Below are 17023 nucleotides of genomic sequence, written 5' to 3'. Positions count from 1 at the left end.
CTTATTTTTTTTAAGAATTATTTTATTTAGCTTTATTTATTTATTTATTTATTTTCATTTGACTAGAGAGGAACAGAGAGAGTGAAAGGGAAAGTGAGAAAGCCAGGTTCAGGACTCGAACTGCAATTGGCCATGTGGGAGTCCAGCGCCCTTACTCACCACACCACCGGCCCCCAACTTTATTTCTTTGCTTACTTATTTTAATTTGACCAGAGAGGGTGAGAGAGAGAGAAAGTGAGAAAACAAGCCGCCAGGTCCAGGACTAGAACCACTGTTGGCCATGTGGGAGTCCAGTGTCTTAACCATCACGCCACCTGCCGGCCTAGTCTCCTGAATGTTATTAGATGTGTGTAGTAAAACAGTGTACATATCCCTGTCTTTGCGGTATGCTGAGAACAGAGTTGTAGGTTAAGAAGTTTAAACTTGGAGAAGCTCATAAAGAAAGTAGTTGGCGACGCAGCAGGAAAAGAACAGGCAAACATGGAAGTTCCATATCCAGAATTGCTGAAGTTGTTTCCACTGCTGCCGACGAGCTACAGAAGTCACATAATGTAATTGGGAAAGTGAGTTTCCTTGCTACATAGATTATCCAGCCCGTTATGTAAACCATCTGGACATTAGGTCTGTTGGTGAAGGATGAGAATGTAGTGTACTCACTGTGGCTGTGTCGAGAATACCGTTCAAAGGGCAAACCTTTGAAGTGTGACTATGGAGCACTGGACTTCACAGAGGATGCGGGCGCTCACTGGGGAGAGTGTGCCTGTGTGTGCACCTCCCATGGGGGTGGCCACACTGCGGTCCTGTCCCTCAGGAACTGGAGCATGCATGCACACGTGCCTCGTGTGTTTTCCAAACTGCAGGGTGGGGATTCGAACTGGATAGCCAAGTGGGGCCCTGCTCCCATGCTTGGTGTCTGCTGCACAACAACAGGCCCTCTTTTTTATTTTTAAATTTCTTTCTTTCTTTCTTTTTTTTTTTTTTTAATGAGAAATAAATTTGTTTATTCCTATAGTGTAAAAATCTATGCTTCAGGGTTCAGTGAACTCTTGGAAAGCGTCTTCTGCATCCTACTGGTTGTGGAAGTATTTCCCGTGCAAAGTTGTTGAGATGTTTAAAGAAGTGGTAGTCAGTTAGCGAGGGGGTCAGGTGAATATCAAGGATGAGGCAAAAACTTTCTAGTCCAGTTCATTCAGTTTTTGAAGAATTGGTTGTGCAACATGCAGTTGGGTGTTGTGGAGAAGAATCGAGCCCTCTCTGTTGACCAGTGCTGACTGCAGGCGTTGTGGGTTTTGGTGCATCTCGTCAGTTTGCTGAACATACTTCTCATATGAGTGACCATGACCTTTTTTGGTGCAAGTTTGTCTTTTAGAAGTGCTCTGAAACTTCATTTCAGTCCAGCCACGAAGCTGGTCATCACCAGTTGTATAAAATCCACATTCATCTCTTGTTACCATCCAATCAATAAGTGGTTTGTTGTTGTGTAGACTAAGAGAAGACAATACTTCAAAAAGACTATTATTATTATTATTATTTGGAGAGGTTTTCCCTTTAGGGCGCTTGCGCTCGCCAGACAGACAGAGACAAAGAGACAGAAAGTGAGAAATCACCCCCAGGGGGGATGGTCACGCCACAATCCCTTCTCTTCCATTCTCCTCTTGGGATCTTGGGCACGCACGCACACGTGCCCGGTGTGAGTTTTAAGCCACCGGGTCCGGGACGTGAACCACGGTTGACTACGTGGGAGTCCAGTGACATAGCCATTACACTAACTGCTGGGTCCCATCAAAAAGACAATTATTTAAAAAAATTTCTGATCAGCTCATGAGGCACCAACTTATTGAATTTTTTTTCACCTTCCTAATTTGCTTCAAATACCAAACAATGCCGAAAGGTAGACATTGAGTTCTTCAGCAACTTCTTGCACAGTTGTAGGAGGATCAGCTTCGATGATTGCTCTCAGTTGGTCGTTGTCGACTTCCGATAGCTGGTCTAACACCATTTCCACGGTTTGCACATCTATGCGACCGAGGGCTTCAGCCTGGGCGTATTTCTGCTTGAGAGCGGCAGTCCATCCCACTGCATGACCGACATGCACGGCATGCTGAAGGTGCCCTGCGGCACGGTGCACATCAGTTGCATAGACAAGCTGGAGACCAGTGGCGGGCCTAAATTTATTTCTTTAATGAAAAAGAGACCCCTTCACACTACAGGCCACTTCTAGCCTCAGCTGGTGTGTGTGCCGGGCATGTACTGGGGTGCCGGGCGTGCACATGATGCTCCCACATGGCTTCAGTGCCACTGCGTGCTGGTAACCCCATACCTCTCGGCTGGCCTGTTTTCCTGACAGGCCTTTGAGGCAGAGATACTGTTAGCCACACTGGTGAAATAGGGCAGGGAGGGCCCAGGAAGGTACACAAGTTGGCTGTGGCCACTCGGAGGAGCAGGAGGGGCTAGAATGCAGGTTCCTTGGCCCAGCAGGTTGCTCCACCACACGTACTGTGCTGTGTCGTGTGTAAGGAAGTGTTTCTGAACCTTTATTTTTTTCTTTTTTGCTAAAGAGTGTGTACATTGACCAGAGAGGGAGAGGAGGAAGCACCCTCTATGGAGAGTGGTCAGTCTGCAATCCTTTCTCCTCCATCTCTGCCTCCATTTGGGATTTGGGGCGTGCACTCACAGGAACCTCACACGAGAACCCCGTGTTTCCCAGGCTGCCAGGTCCAGGATCCCAACCATGCGGTTGGCCATGATCCAGCCGCGTTCACCACATCACTGTTCGCTAACGCTGGTTTCTGCACAACTTCGATCAGCTTTCAGTAACTGTCTTCTCTGACCCCAGGAATACTTTCCTTTTAGTTTTTGCTGTGGGGCACTCACTGCTGGAGCAGAGATGGGGGGCTGCGAGACCACGCTGCCCCTGCCACAGGCCCTTTTCGTTCTCCTCCTGGGCCCCGGCATGCTCGCAGTGCTGGCCGTGTGGACCCAGTGCCTTAGCTGCCACACCACTGCTGACCTGAAGTCCCTCGCTATCCTTGACGGTGTTAGAAGATTATCACGTTTATGGTGGTTTTTCATTGCCAGCACTTCTGAAGGTCCCTGACTGGTGATTTGGCCAGGGCAGGCGTGTCGCACGGACACACTTGGAGAACTGTCGCAGGTCCAGCTCTGTCCTGCTTATGAGTTACACACCCATATCGTGTGCATCCTGGGTCAGACGCTGCTGTGAAGTTTGAGGTCCCCCTCCGTGATGAAAGTTAGAGGGTGGGGAGTGTGCATGCGCTACAGAGGGAGGGCGGGAGAGGGCTTCTAGAAAACCAGTAAGTGGAGGTCTCCGAGATGAGAATGACTGCGTCCAGGCAGAAGGTCCAGGAGGTGGCCTGCCACATGGACGGTCTTCGGAGCTGGAGGGCATTGCCCTCGGGCTGTGGTCTGTCTTCATACGAGTCAGGAAGTAGCAGAGAGTGATAGGAAATTTTTTTTTTTTTAATAATAATTTCATTTGTTATTACTATTTTTTAAATAATTATTTTTTATTTAACTTTATTATTATTATTTTTCCAGTTTAAACAGAGAGAGAAGAATAATGAGAAAGCAAGCCACCAGGTCTGGGACTTGAACCATGGTTGGCCACGTGGGAGTCCAGCACCTTGAATCACCACTTCACCTTCCAACCCCTTTATTTGTTATTATTTTAAAAAATTTGACCAGAGGGAGAGACAGAGAGAGAGGGAAAGTGAGAAAGTGTATCGCCAGATCTGGGATTCAAAGCACGGTCAGCCATGTGGGAGTCCAGGGCCTTAGCCATCACACCACCTGCCGGCCCCTGTGGTATTTGTTTAGTACAAGAAAATGCTAATTCATTTAGCAGTAATTTTCTTGTATTCCTGGATGTTCCAAATCTAGTGACCACTGGCACTGTGGTTTTGGGGCAAAGGCACTGTGCCATTTGCTTTTTCAAGTTTATTTTTTCCATGAGCGAGAGAAACAGCAACCCTAGCAGGGTCTCGGAGCCACCGCCCACCTGCCGCAGCCAGGCCCAGGGCACCGGCAGCTGTGAGCCCTGCTGCTCAGGAGGTCTCTGAGCTTCACGCAGCATCTTGCCGTGTGGGCCGTGTGGGTTGGCGGCAGAGGGCTCGGGCCACCGTCTGGCACCGTGCTGTCTGTCTGTTAAGAGCGTCATTGCTCTTTTCTTGAGCTGCTGTTATTTCCTTTTGATTGTCTCAGAAACTGGGGACATGGTTTGTAAAGGCCAGGTAAGACGGAGACAGGGGAGGGCAGCCTGCGAGGTCCCCTTACTCTTTTTTATTTTTGGAGAGGTGTTTTTGCTATAGGGCGCGTGCGCTCGCCAGACAGACAGAGACAGAAAGCGAGAAATCACCCCCCAGCGGGGATGGTCACACTGCAATCCCTTCTCCTCCATTCTCCTCTCGGGATCTTGGGCACGCACGCACACGCGCCCTGCATGAGTTTTAAGCCACCGGGTTCGGGACGCGAACTGCGGTCAACTATGTGGGAGTCCAGCGACATAGCCATTACGCTAACTGCTGGTTCCCAGAGGTCCCCTTACTCGTACACATGAAGGTACGTGAAGAGTTAGTGTGTCTTTCAGACAGCTGTGTAGAATTGGCCAGAGAGGTGCAGATGGGAAGTCAGACCTTGGCAATGTGACCTTGGTGAGGCGTGCTCGGGCCTTACACTTCCTCAGAAAGGAAGGTAGTAGGTACACTAGACTCCTTGAGTGTATTTCTGCTCCAAGATTTTAACAATTATCTATTTAATTTTTTGGAGAGGTTTTTGCTGTAGGGCGCTTGCACTTGCCAGAAATACAAGAGACAAACAGAGAGACAGAAAGTGAGAAATCACCCCCCAGGGGGGATGGCCATGCCGCAATCCCTTCTCCCCTTGGGATCATCTTGGGTGTGCACGCAGACGCGCCCAGCATGAGTTTAAGCTACCGGGTCTGGGACTCGAATCATGGTCAACTACATGGGAGTCCAGTGATATAGCCATTATGCCAACTGCTGGTCCTAGCTCTGGGACTTTTTAGTGGGGAGATGGGGAATCATCCATTGAAGATAAAATAATGGAGAGGTCAGCAGGGGGCATGGTGGTTGAGGTTCTGAATCCCACATGACCCGCTCTTTGGTTTAAGTCCCAGACACAGTGCCTTAAAAAAAAAACATGCTGGGTGCATGTGCATGCTTGTCCAAAATCTCAAGAGGAGAGTGGAAGAGGGGGTTGTAGTGTTGCCATCCCTCCTGGGGTGGTGATTTCTCATTTCCCACCTCCTGCTCTTTTTCTCTGTTGTGAGTGCAATGGCAAAGGTGTAAAAAAATAATAATAGAGCATCTTTCTTTTTTAAAAGAATAATTATTTGATTTACTTTTATTTATTTATTTTAATTTGACCAGAGAGGGAAAGTGAGAAAGCAAGCTGCCAGGTCTGGGACTCGAACTATAGTTAGCTGTGTGGGAATCCAGCACCCTTATCCACCATTCCATCAACTGGCCCTCTTTCTTTTTAAAAAATCTGATTTACTGAAAAACTGTGAAGGTCTGGGGCCAGCATGTAGCATGGTGGTTAAGTCACTAGACTCCTACATAGTTGAAAGCGATTCGAGTTCTGGACCTGGCGGTTTGAAAACCACATGGGTTCGTGTCTGTGCATGCCCAAAATCCCAGAGGAAAGTGGAGAAGAGATTGCGGTGTGACCATCTTCCTTTGGAGGTGATTTCATTTTCCCTGACACTGTCCGGGCTGGCACATGTGCCCTATGGCAGAAATGTTGAAGAAAATGCTGCAGAAGTAGCCCAGGGGGTGCCTGCATCCCTCACATCCGGTGTTCTCCTGGGGCTAACTTGGACTGGTGTGGTGCATCCCTTACTTCATGAACCACCTCTGAAACCCAGTGGGCACTGTTTGTAACTGAGGCTCCATATAGAGTCCAGTCTTGCACCTCTTCCAACCCAGGGTGCCATGCTGCATCTGGTTACCCTGTCTCCTCAGGGTCTACCCTTGGTCATCTGGTTACCCTGTTTCGTCAGGGTCTACTCTTCGTCATCTAGTTACCCTGTCTCCTCACGCGCTTCTTTCGGAGCAGGGAATGAAGCGCGGGCAGCAGAGAGGTGACCGTTGTGACGTGGGTCTCGGCCGTCGGTTTAGGGAGGCCGGTGCAGGAGGGTGCAGGGCTGTCTGGGCCAGGTGAGTGGGGGCTTCCCAGCAGCACCACCTGGCTCCTGAGGGGCAGAGTCCGACTGCTCATTGTAGGGTAGAGTTTAGCAGGCAGGTCTGAGTTTCGGACGCCGAGTCTGTCCCATAGGGTGTAGGACCTCTTCAGAGAGGAAGCGGGGTGTGATCACGCCAGTACAGGGGTCCTGACGGTGCCAGCAAGGCCGGGGAGCCTGGGCGTGGCCATCTTCCTTTGGAGGTGATTTCATTTTCCCTGACACTGTCTGTCCAGGCTGGCACATGTGAATAACATACTTCCTTTCCTTAAAGGATTATTTATTTAATTTAATTATTTTTCTTATTTTTTTATTTGCTAGAGGGCATGTGTGTTCACCAGAGAAAGCGTGAGAAATCCAGCTGCCAGGTCGGGAACGCCAGCTTGGTTGGCTCTCTGGGGTCCAGTGCCTGGCCCACCGCGCCGCCTGCCTGCCCTGGCTGGCGTACTTCCGTGCTGCCTGTCCTCAGCTGACTGTGCCCTTAGCTCTGCTTCTCAGGGTCACGTCCTGATTGTCCTGTTGCGACCTCGCAAGGAGCTGAGACCCCCGGCCTGTGCCCCTGAGGCAGCTTTCTTGGTGAGGCCACCAGCGTGGCCTCCACTGCCAGCCCTGGAGCCGACTGGCCTGTTCCTTCCATCAGTAGTCCTTGGAGAGGCCCATTGCTGCCAGTGGTAGTCTAATAGTCTCGCCGTGTTTAGAGGGTCAGAGATCGAAGGAGCTGGTCCTTGGTTTAATATTTGTTTTGGATCTTAAAACACTACTTTGAAAACATGCCTACATCTGATGGCCCTTGAGCAGTAGCAGCACATTCGTTGGTGTTAAGTCTTCAGTGTGGGAAGCGATGCGTCTCGTCCCGTTGTGATTTGTGATTGGTACTCACCGTCAGTTGGTGAGTGAACGAGCTTCTGTCCGTTGTAGAGAGCTTTACAGGTGCAAGGGGCTAGCGGGAAATTGTATTTGGTTACTCTAGATCTCTGTAGCCAATCTGATATTCTATGTGGGATAGTTACATTTTTTTTTTTTTTTTGAGAGAGATTTTCACTGTAGGGCGCGTGCTCTCGCCAGACAGACAAAGAGAGACATAGAGACAGAAAGCGAGAAATCACCCCCCAGGGGGGATGGTCACGCTGCAATCCCTTCTCCTCCATTCTCCTCTCTGGATCTTGGGCACGCACGCACACGCGCCCGGCGTGAGTTTTAAGCCACCGGGTCCGGGACGTGAACCACGGTCGACTACGTGGGAGTCCAGCGACATAGCCATTACACTAACTGCTGGTTCCCGCATATGTTTGAGTTTTATTTTGCAATTTTTTTGAAATAGAGTCTTTTAATTAAGTGATTAATTTAGGAAATCCCTTAATCTCTCTGGGCTCTTTTTTCTTACCTATAAAATGAACTACAGTAGGGACCAGCAAATGGCGTAATGGTTATGTCACTAGGCTCCCAGATGGCCGAGTCCTGGACCTAGAGACTTGAAATCCCACTGGGTGTGTATGCGTGCATACTCAAAATCTTGAGAGGAGAATGGAGAAGGGATTACAGTGCAGCCATCTCTCCTGGGGGGTGATTTCTATCTCTGTGTCTCTCCAGCAAGTGCATGTGCCCTATAGCAAAAATGTTTCTAAGATTAAAAACAAAGTGAAATAAAGTGAACTGCAGTGAAGTTCTTTTTGCTGATTTGGAAGCCGTAGTTTTAGTGAGAGGACAGTGACGCCGGGGCGTGTAAAGCCCCAGACACTCACTGACCGTGCTGTCTTCCACGTAGGTCATGGGGCGGGAGTGGCTGCTGTGTGTGTTACTCGTCCTTGGAACGGCCCTCATCCAGGCTCACGAGGGGCAGGAAGATGATATGGTCGACATCGAGGACGACCTTGATGACGTCATTGAGGAGGTGGAAGACTCAAGACCCAAACCAGATGCCAGCTCTCCTCCCCCATCTCCAAAGGTTCGAAGTGGTCTCTGACTCCGTCTCCTTTACCTCTTGGGATGATCAAGCTGGTGCCTGGGTCCTCCCACAGGGAAAGCAGTTCTCAGACGTGTCTCCCCGCCAGGGCCTCTGCTCTCCCCGGCCAGAGGCCAGTTGTGTGGGCTGAATGACAGGCTAGTGCGAGGGACATTGGTGGGGACTGAGAGCGAGACAGATTCTGCTGAGGGGGGATGCTGCTGAGACTTGGCTCTAACCCAGCTTCGTGTGTGATCCAGGTTACCTACAAAGCCCCAGTCCCGACGGGGGACGTGTACTTCGCAGACTCCTTCGACAGAGGGACCCTGTCGGGGTAAGCGTGTACCCGAACGAAGGTCTCACAGGCGGGCGTGTCAGCGAGCGGCCATGGCGGGTTCCTTTAAGGGCACATTCTGTGCAATGAACGGCCTTCTGGAACGGAGAGGCTCGCTTCTGCCCCCTGCCCAGCTGCGCCCTGTGTAAGGACTTCCAAAAGTCTGTGGGAATGGAAGCTAAGCACGTTTACTTTGCTGCAGGAAGTGATTGAAGTCTATGCAGTTTCTTTATAACACACATTTTGTTTTTTGTTTTTATTTATTTTTGCCATAGGGCAAGTGTGTGGTGGGGCCAGGGGAGTGAGGAGCGACCTCCGGTGGGGATAGACACTCGGTCCCTCACATTTTCCTCTAGGGGGCTTGGGCGTGCTCACACGCTACGCATGTCTTCCAGGCTGCCAGGTCCGGGATTCAAACCACGCGCTTGGCCATGCAGGACCCAGCCTCCTTGACCACCACACCACTGGCTCGCCCAGGCATATGCATTTTCCATGAACTTTTTAAACGTTTATTGTTTCCGTGAGAGAGGCAGAGAACTGGGGAGAGAGGGGCACCCAGCAGGTGCCCATGCACAGTCTGTCCCCGCCTCAGTCGGCCTGGGCCTGGCAGGTGCGTGCCCAGCATGCCCGGGGATCCTAGGCCAAGAGCCCGGCCCCCCCATGGGGTCCAGCGGGCCGGTGCACCCTCCCCACCAGGAACGTGCAGCCGTGGTGCGGCCTGACGCCTCTGCCCTGCCGTGAGCTTTCTGAATGCCCTTCGTACGTCCTTGCAGTCTAATGGTCTCCGCCCCTTTCCGTTAGATAGGCTGTGAGGCGCATGTGCTGTGTAAGCACTGCTGGGGACAGAGTCAGGTCCGAAGTAGGGTGGTTCATAGGCTAAGGGGAGCAGGGCAGATCTTGCTAGAAATATTTACATTATTTCTCTCACAGGTCAACAACCATCATTTGAATCTTAACTTTGGGGTTTGTCTTAATTACAGGTGGATCTTATCCAAAGCCAAGAAAGATGACACCGATGATGAAATTGCCAAATACGATGGTGAGACGCCGTCAGTGTTAGACACATAGTGGACGGCCCTGGCACCTCCTAGGTCTAGTTTCAAAGGCGATACAAGTTGTAGGATTTTTCTTTGGAAGTTTTGCCAGCTCTGTGTGGTGGGGCACTTAATATGGAACTTAAAGCCATGTTGGAAGGGGGTGGTCATCCTAGGCAGTGATGCAATGAATATGCTACGGTTTTTCAACAACTCCAGCTGATGTCGGTCCGCTAAACGTGTGTTCAGCACTTAATAGAGCAACTCTCATAGAAAAGTGGAACACACTTCAGATTTGTTGGTATGGTAGTTTACAGCTTAAGTTTCCTCTGACAGCGTTCAAAGGCCCTTCAGAGGTGTATTAGGAAGTGGGCTTTCTCTGTTGTGTTGCAGGGAAGTGGGAGGTGGACGAGATGAAGGACACCAAGCTTCCAGGGGACAAAGGGCTGGTGCTCCTGTCGCGGGCCAAGCACCACGCCATCTCCGCCCAGCTGAGCAAGCCCTTCGTGTTCGACGCCACGCCTCTCATTGTTCAGTACGTGAGTCGCTCGTCTGAGACGCTTCCTAGAAAGGGCACTGCCAGGGAGCACGCTTCAAGCTTATTATTCTCTCTAAAATAACTAGGAAATGGCATAAAGTACAGTAGGAATTTTTGGGAGAATGTAAACTTACTATTGATGCTTTTTATTATATAATTTCTGCCTAGTAAACTGTTTTGAAACAAACTGGCTATCCATCCTCCTGATAGCAAATGAAGATCTGTATTTCGACAGGAGATTTATTGGGGATCTGCATTGAGATTTAATCTTCTTCTACTTTAGCTGGATTACGTAGCAGTTCAAAAGCATTAAAAGATGGATTCTTTCTTAAAGATAAGCATATTACCTGTGATAGACAATAATAACCGAGGTGGGGGAAGAGAAAGTAAATTAAGAGATAAGATCTTTTAAAACACCCTATTTTGTGCTTTTTTTGCTGAAATTAGGTACGAGGTTAACTTCCAAAATGGAATAGAATGTGGGGGTGCCTACGTGAAACTGCTTTCCAAAACACCAGAACTCAGCCTGGTAGGTACTTCCTTCTCTGTGGCCGGATGGCCTCGATCATAATTCACAAATTACAGAGGAAAGGAAAACTGCGTGTGGGATCAGTGAAAGTAAGGCCTACTCCCTGTGGTTTGGGTATTGACTTGACACTAACGTGTTTTTTTATTTGAAATGTGAATGCCAGAGCTATAACCAAGTTTTTGTCTCATCTCTGGCTTCTGTTTTCACAATGTTAATTTGAGCAAGCCCACTTCCTTGTTTTATAAAAGCAGCAGTCGGGCTGGCCTCGTGGCCAGTGATTGAGGGAGTCAGCTCCCATACGGCCAAGTGCACAGTTCTAGCCCTGGCCTCAGAGGCTTGGAAACACATCAGGCGCATGTCTGTGCACGGCCGAATCCTGGCAAGATGGAGAAGTAGAAGGGATTGCAGCAGGACTGGGGCCCACTGGAAGGGCTGCCTTCTCTCCTCCCTCTCTCTCCCTGTGTCTGTGGCAAGCTCACCCACCCTCTGCAAACAGAATTAAAAAAATAAAATGAAAGAAGCAGTAACTAGTATATTACTCTTTTTGAAGTACTTAAATATGTTCTTATTTTGAATTTCCCAATAATTGCTGGTTATTTCTTTTCATAAAAGTCTTACACAGTAACGTGCTTTTCCTTTACCTGTAAATGTATTGCAATTTTATGAGGGAATGTTGCATGATTTTAAAGTGTCGCCGTTGGCCACTTTGATTAGTTACTTAAAAGAGCCCACTTGTTCTGAAGGACCAGTTCCATGACAAGACCCCTTACACGATTATGTTCGGGCCCGATAAATGTGGAGAGGACTATAAACTGCACTTCATCTTCCGCCACAAAAACCCCAAAACGGGCGTGTATGAGGAAAAGCATGCCAAGAGGCCCGATGCAGATCTGAAGACCTACTTCACGGACAAGAAGACGCACCTGTACACACTGGGTAAGAAGGCCCTCTTCGGGCTATGGCATGGCGCGTTTATCTTGCATTCAGTCCAACAGTTGTGCGTCTGGAAAATACCCGTGCAGCAAGTACTCCCCAGTACCCTCTCAGGAGTGATGAGCTTACTAAGCTTGTCAGCATTCAGAGAAGGCCCGTAAGCGGGACTGAGAACTGAGCTTTGAGGCGCTTTAAGTCTGTGCTGTCCCATGGAGAGTGTTTCTCCCCTTTGGTTATTTCTTGTCGACAGAATGTGAATTAGAACATTGAACATACAGTGAGAATACGTACAGTAGGGACCAGCTGGTGGTGGGGGTTAATACTATATTCCCACGTGGTGACAGTGCTTCGAGGCCTGGACGCAGTGACTGGAAAATCACACTAGGTACATGTGCCTGTGTACCCGAGAGGAGAATGAAGGAGCAGGTTCTGTGGTGTGGCCCGCCCGCCGGGGTGGGTTCTCACTTCCTCCGTGTCTGTCTGTCTGTCTCTGGTGAGTGCACGTGCTCTGCGGCAAAGCCTAAAACATTACACAAGGAAGGCACAGTTTAAGGGGCTTCCCTTAAATACCTGGACGATTGAGTTTAATCATTTGGAAATTGAAATAGGTTTTTGGTTTTGTTTTATTTTAATTTTACTTTATTTATTTTTTTTTTTTTGAGGTTTTTACCTGAGGGGTATAGAGACAGAGACAGCAGGCAAGTGAGAAATCGCCTCAGAGGGGACGGCCTCGCCACAGTCCCTGTTTCTCTGTTGTCCTCCCAGGATCTTAGACAGGCACACCCATGTGCCCGGTGTGAGACTGCAAGCCACCAGATCCAGGACTGGAACCGTGGGCAGCCATGTGGGAGTCCAGCGATGTAACTGCTGCACCATCTGCTGACCCTATTGTTTTTTTTTAAAGACTTACTTACCTTTATTTATCATTTTATTATTTTAAAATTTGTCATAGAACATGTGTCCTCATCGGAGGGCAGAATAAGCGACGAAGCAGGCCACCAGGTCTGAGACTTGAACTGCAGTTGGCATGTGGGAGCCTGGTACCTCAACCACTGTTTCACCTGCTGCCCTGACTTCATTTTTTCCCCTTGATTTGTAAAATTAAGGTTTCCTACTTGTTTGAGGTCATATGTATACACACCCACTTTTCTGAAGAGACTGTAATAACCTTTTATCTTTATTACAAAAGTAGCTCATTGGATATAGATGTTTGGAACATAGAAATAAGCAAAAAGATGACAGTTAAAATTATTTGAGATATCAGCACTGTGATATGTATTTGTTCATATGTGTATAGACAAATGTAACTTTCTTTTTTATTGGAGAGGTTTTCGCTATAGGGCGCGTGCGCTCACCAGACAGACAGAGTGAGACAGAGAGACAGAAAGCGAGAAATCACCCCCCAGGGGGGATGGCCACGCCGCAATCCCTTCTCCTCCATTCTCCTCTCGAGATCTTGGGCACGCACGCACATGCCCCCGGCATTTGAGTTTTAAGCCACCAGGTCCGGGACACGAACCGCAGTCAACTATGTGGGAGTCCAGCGACATAGCCATTACACTAACTGCTGGCTCCCAAATGTAAGTTTCTTAAAAAAGAATTATTTATTCAGTTATTTAATTTGACCAGAGAAAGATAACACATACAGACACAGAGAGAGAAAAAAGAGAAAGATCTGGGACTCGAACCATAGTCAGCCATGTGGGAGTGTCCAGCTCCTTAACCGTCATGCCACCTGCTGGTCCCAACATTTTTAAAGAGGTTTTTGCCTTAGGGTGCATATGCTTGCTAGAGACAGGGACAGTGAGAGGGAGAGCGACAAATCACCCCCAGGAAGATGGCACACCACAATCCCTCCTCCGTTCTCCCCTTGGGATTTTGGGCACATATGGACACGCGCCCGGCTTGTTTCAAGTTTCTGGGTCTGGGACACAGGCTGCAGCTAGCCCTGTGGGAGTCCAGTGATGTAACCGTAAGGGTGTCTGCTGGTCCCTGACTCATGCTCTCACTGCTCAGCATGTGAGGCTTCTTCATGAGATCGCATGTCTTCCTTGTGGTTGGCAGCCATGTGGTGCTCCTTGTGCGTGCTCCAGCCTGGCCATTTGCATATCACACTGAGGTGTGAGGTCCAGACTAACACAGATCCTCGTTAAGGTGCCTCTGTGGCATAAAAGTCCTTTCATTCTAGAGTGGACTTCTGAAATAGAGTCATCAGTGGGTATGTGTTTTGTTTTGTTTTTAAGAGAGAATTTTGCTGTAGGGCATATGTGGTTTCCTTGGAGAGAGAGACAAAAGAGACAGAAATCGAGAAATCACCCTCCCCCCCAGGGGGATGGCCACACTGCAGTCCCTTCTCCGACTCTGTGGGAGTCTCGCGACTTAACCGTTATGCCATCTGCTGGTCCCAGATATGTGGTTTAATAAAGTAAAATGAAAAGGTTTTTGTAATTTGAAATTTTCCCTTCCATTCTCTTTTCAGGGTCTTGGGCATGCATGCCCACTTGCCCAGTGTGATTTTCAAATTGCCAGGTCTGGGACTCAAACCCTAGTAAGGCATTTTGGAGTATAGCACCTCAACCACCATGCCACCTATGCCTCAATACCAGCTCTGTTAAAAATGAAGTTATGGACCTTTTCTATTGGGATGTGGTCATAGTAAGTAAACCTGTGGGGCCAGCAGGTGTCATGGAGGCTAAGGTGACTGGATCCCACATACCCAGGACAGGTGGCTTAAAGCTCATACTGGGTGTGTGTGTGCATACTCACAATCCTGAGAGGAGAAGGGAGAAGGGACTGCATCATGACCATCCCTCCTGGGAGATGATTTCTCACTCTCACACACTCTCTTTCTCTGTCCCTGTCTCTGGCGAGCACATGCACCCTATAGCAAAATTAGAAATTAGAAACAAAACTCGCTTGCTGATTAATGCGGATCCATTCGCACTACTGTGCTGAGCTGTTTTGAGGATGTTCAGTATCTGCTTATTTATTTCAGATCTTCAGATCTGAGTGGTGGGCTCCTCCAGCACTGGCCCGTCTGAGGGTGCCATGCTGTGTGCAGGACGTGACTGAGATCTGCATGACCCAAACACCTACTGTGTCCAGAAGGGACCGCCTCAGTCTCTGAAAAGTCCGGGACCAGCCTAGAGCTATGCAGTTGTTTCTGAAGGCTAGAACTGTCCTGCTTCAAATTTTTCTTTGAGCTTTAAGTAATCTCTTTTATCACAATACTGTACCCGCTGCTGGGGGGCAGCTGGATTCAGACGTGTGTCTCAGCATGCTACACGGAGGCCAGACACTTCCAGTGCTCGTCCCAGGGCCTCAGCACACCCACCTTTCCTTCATGGCTGCGGCAGCCATCCTGCGCTTGCTGCATGGCCTCCCTGGTGCCCAGGCCGCCGGCTCTGCACCACCGTGAGGCCAGCCCGCCCCCTTTTTAGGTTTCACCCTAGTGTGAGTGCGTCCACCAGAGAGAGGGACAGCGAGGGACGTGAGCAATAACTCCCTGGTGGGGACGGCCATGCTGCAACACTTCTCTGTTCTCCTGGGGTTTGGGGTACACATACCCAGCGTGATTTTCAAGATGCCTGGTTCAAGACTCTTAACAGTAGTCAGTCATGTGGGAGTCCAGTGCCTTGAGCCACCATGCCACCTGCTGGTCCCTAGTGTTATAAATCTTCTCTGCCATGTCTTGTCATTCCTAGCAACCTGTGGAACTAGCGTGTGTGTCTTGGAGGCCCGAGAGCCAGGAGTGCTCTTCCCCAGACTCTTCCCTTAGACGCGGTGCTCTTACTGTGGTGAAGGAGGCCGGGGAGGGCGCCGCCAGCTGTCGTTACTTCGACTTTCTCTTTTTTAGTCTTGAATCCGGATAACAGCTTCGAAATATTAGTCGACCAGTCTGTTGTGAACAGTGGAAATCTACTAAATGACATGACCCCTGCTGTGAATCCTTCACGTGAAATTGAGGACCCAGAAGACCGGAAGCCTGAGGACTGGGATGAAAGACCAAAAATCCCAGACCCGGATGCCGCCAAGCCCGATGACTGGTGGGTACTGCAGCCCTGTCCCGAGCGTGAGGGAGCAGTCCGAACACGCCTGGCATGGACTTCTGGGTCTGGTCCAGTAGGAGGGGCACTTTTCCCTCGTCGTCAGTGTAGTCAGACTCCAGAAGCCTCGCAAACCACGCAGCTGCACGGGGACTGGGGCCCGTCTGCTGTCCTGCCCTGCCACAGGCCTGCAAGGTGCTCACCTTGATGGAGTGTGGTGACTCAGGTTTCGTGACAGCCTCGGACCTCTTGGCTCAGCCAGTGCATTTCATCTTCACAGACACAGTTAAGGCTGATGTCCTGAAATGTTCAACTTTAATTTGAAAAATAACCTTTGTCCTATTTAAGTACTCAGCTCTCTGCGACAGATTGGGCAGTGGAGTACCAAGGCATAAAACACAGAGCTCTCGACCTGGGTGTTAGGCCGGAAGTACAGCTAGCTGGGGGTGTGCGAAGGTGCCAGGGACCAGCCTGCCAGGCAGCCCTAGGCTGGGCGGGGTTCCTGGAGCAGGCCAAGCCGTGGAGGCTGGAGAGGGAGTCGGGCAGCTGGCAAAGGTGTCTCAGGTGAAGGGACCACCATGTGCAGGGACAGAAGTGAGCTCGACGGATGGCAGGACTGCGGGCCGCGCGTCGGCAGTGACGAGAGATGAAGACAGGCAGGGCTGCGTGCTCACGCCAGTCAGATCTAAACCAGCCGGGCGCTTTCACAGAGCGCCGGAAGTGAGCAGAGCAGTAATCGGGATGGGTCTCCCATTTGATCAAGTGCCCCCATGGAGTTAAATTCTAGATCTTTTTCTTCCCTGAGAGTTGAGACTTCTACTCTTGAACTTTATGCCATGCTGGTGTAAGTGCTGTTTATCTGTGTATTTGGGGGATGTTAGATTTGAACTCAGCCTTTTTCTTCTTAAGAGATTTCTGCTTTAGGGTGCCTGTGCTCATTGGAGAGACAGAAAGTGAAGTAATGGGTGGGGTGGCTATGCTGCAACCCCTCCTCCAGTCCTCGAGATTTGGGGCACGCACACACAGTGCCTGGTGTGTGTCTCCAGCTGCTTGGTCCAGGCCTCACCCCGCAGTTGGCCCTGTAGCTGGAGCCCAGCGCCTGGTGTGAGTCTCCAGCTGCTTGGTCCAGGCCTCACCCCGCAGTTGGCCATGTAGCTGGAGCCCAGTGCCTTAGCCACCGCGCCACTTGCTGGCCCTGGCTTTGCAGTGTTTAATTGGCTGTTTTGTTTCGGGGTGGGAGTGGATGACTTTATAGCTTAAAAAGATCAGGTGACTGTCACACAGGCTCCCAAGATTCTCACACGAGTAACTTGAAGCTAACAGGCAGGACAGGAAGTCCCGACTGAGGCTAGGAGGTGTCCTTGCTGCTATCCACAGTCCCGCTGCCTTACAGCAGCCGCATGGGACATCGTCGGTGCGCCCTGAGCTCCGCAGCCCCACGGTTCAG

The 17023-nt window shown here is 49.9% G+C and overlaps 1 protein-coding gene across 2 annotated transcripts in view; it reads left to right on the top strand.

The window, feature by feature from the left end:
• Positions 1-17023, top strand: part of CANX (calnexin) — a 35544-nt gene that overhangs the window by 5623 nt on the left and 12898 nt on the right. Inside the window, exons 2-9 of one of the 2 annotated variants that reach the window (XM_006147457.3) lie at positions 6342-6345; positions 7986-8165; positions 8423-8496; positions 9477-9535; positions 9924-10065; positions 10516-10597; positions 11341-11533; positions 15387-15576. In XM_006147457.3, coding sequence (XP_006147519.1) covers positions 7989-8165; positions 8423-8496; positions 9477-9535; positions 9924-10065; positions 10516-10597; positions 11341-11533; positions 15387-15576 — 917 coding nt within the window. In that variant the 5' untranslated portion in view covers positions 6342-6345; positions 7986-7988. Of the gene's footprint in view, positions 1-6341; positions 6346-7985; positions 8166-8422; positions 8497-9476; positions 9536-9923; positions 10066-10515; positions 10598-11340; positions 11534-15386; positions 15577-17023 lie in introns of those variants that run through there. The other variant, XM_027771452.1, reaches the window with a different exon arrangement.

Source organism: Tupaia chinensis, unplaced genomic scaffold, assembly GCF_000334495.1.
Source record: "Tupaia chinensis unplaced genomic scaffold, TupChi_1.0 Scaffold000214_1, whole genome shotgun sequence".
Lineage (NCBI taxonomy): Eukaryota > Metazoa > Chordata > Mammalia > Scandentia > Tupaiidae > Tupaia > Tupaia belangeri.
The sequence above is the reverse complement of the archived record's forward strand: the minus strand, read 5'-3'. Positions and strand labels throughout refer to the sequence as shown.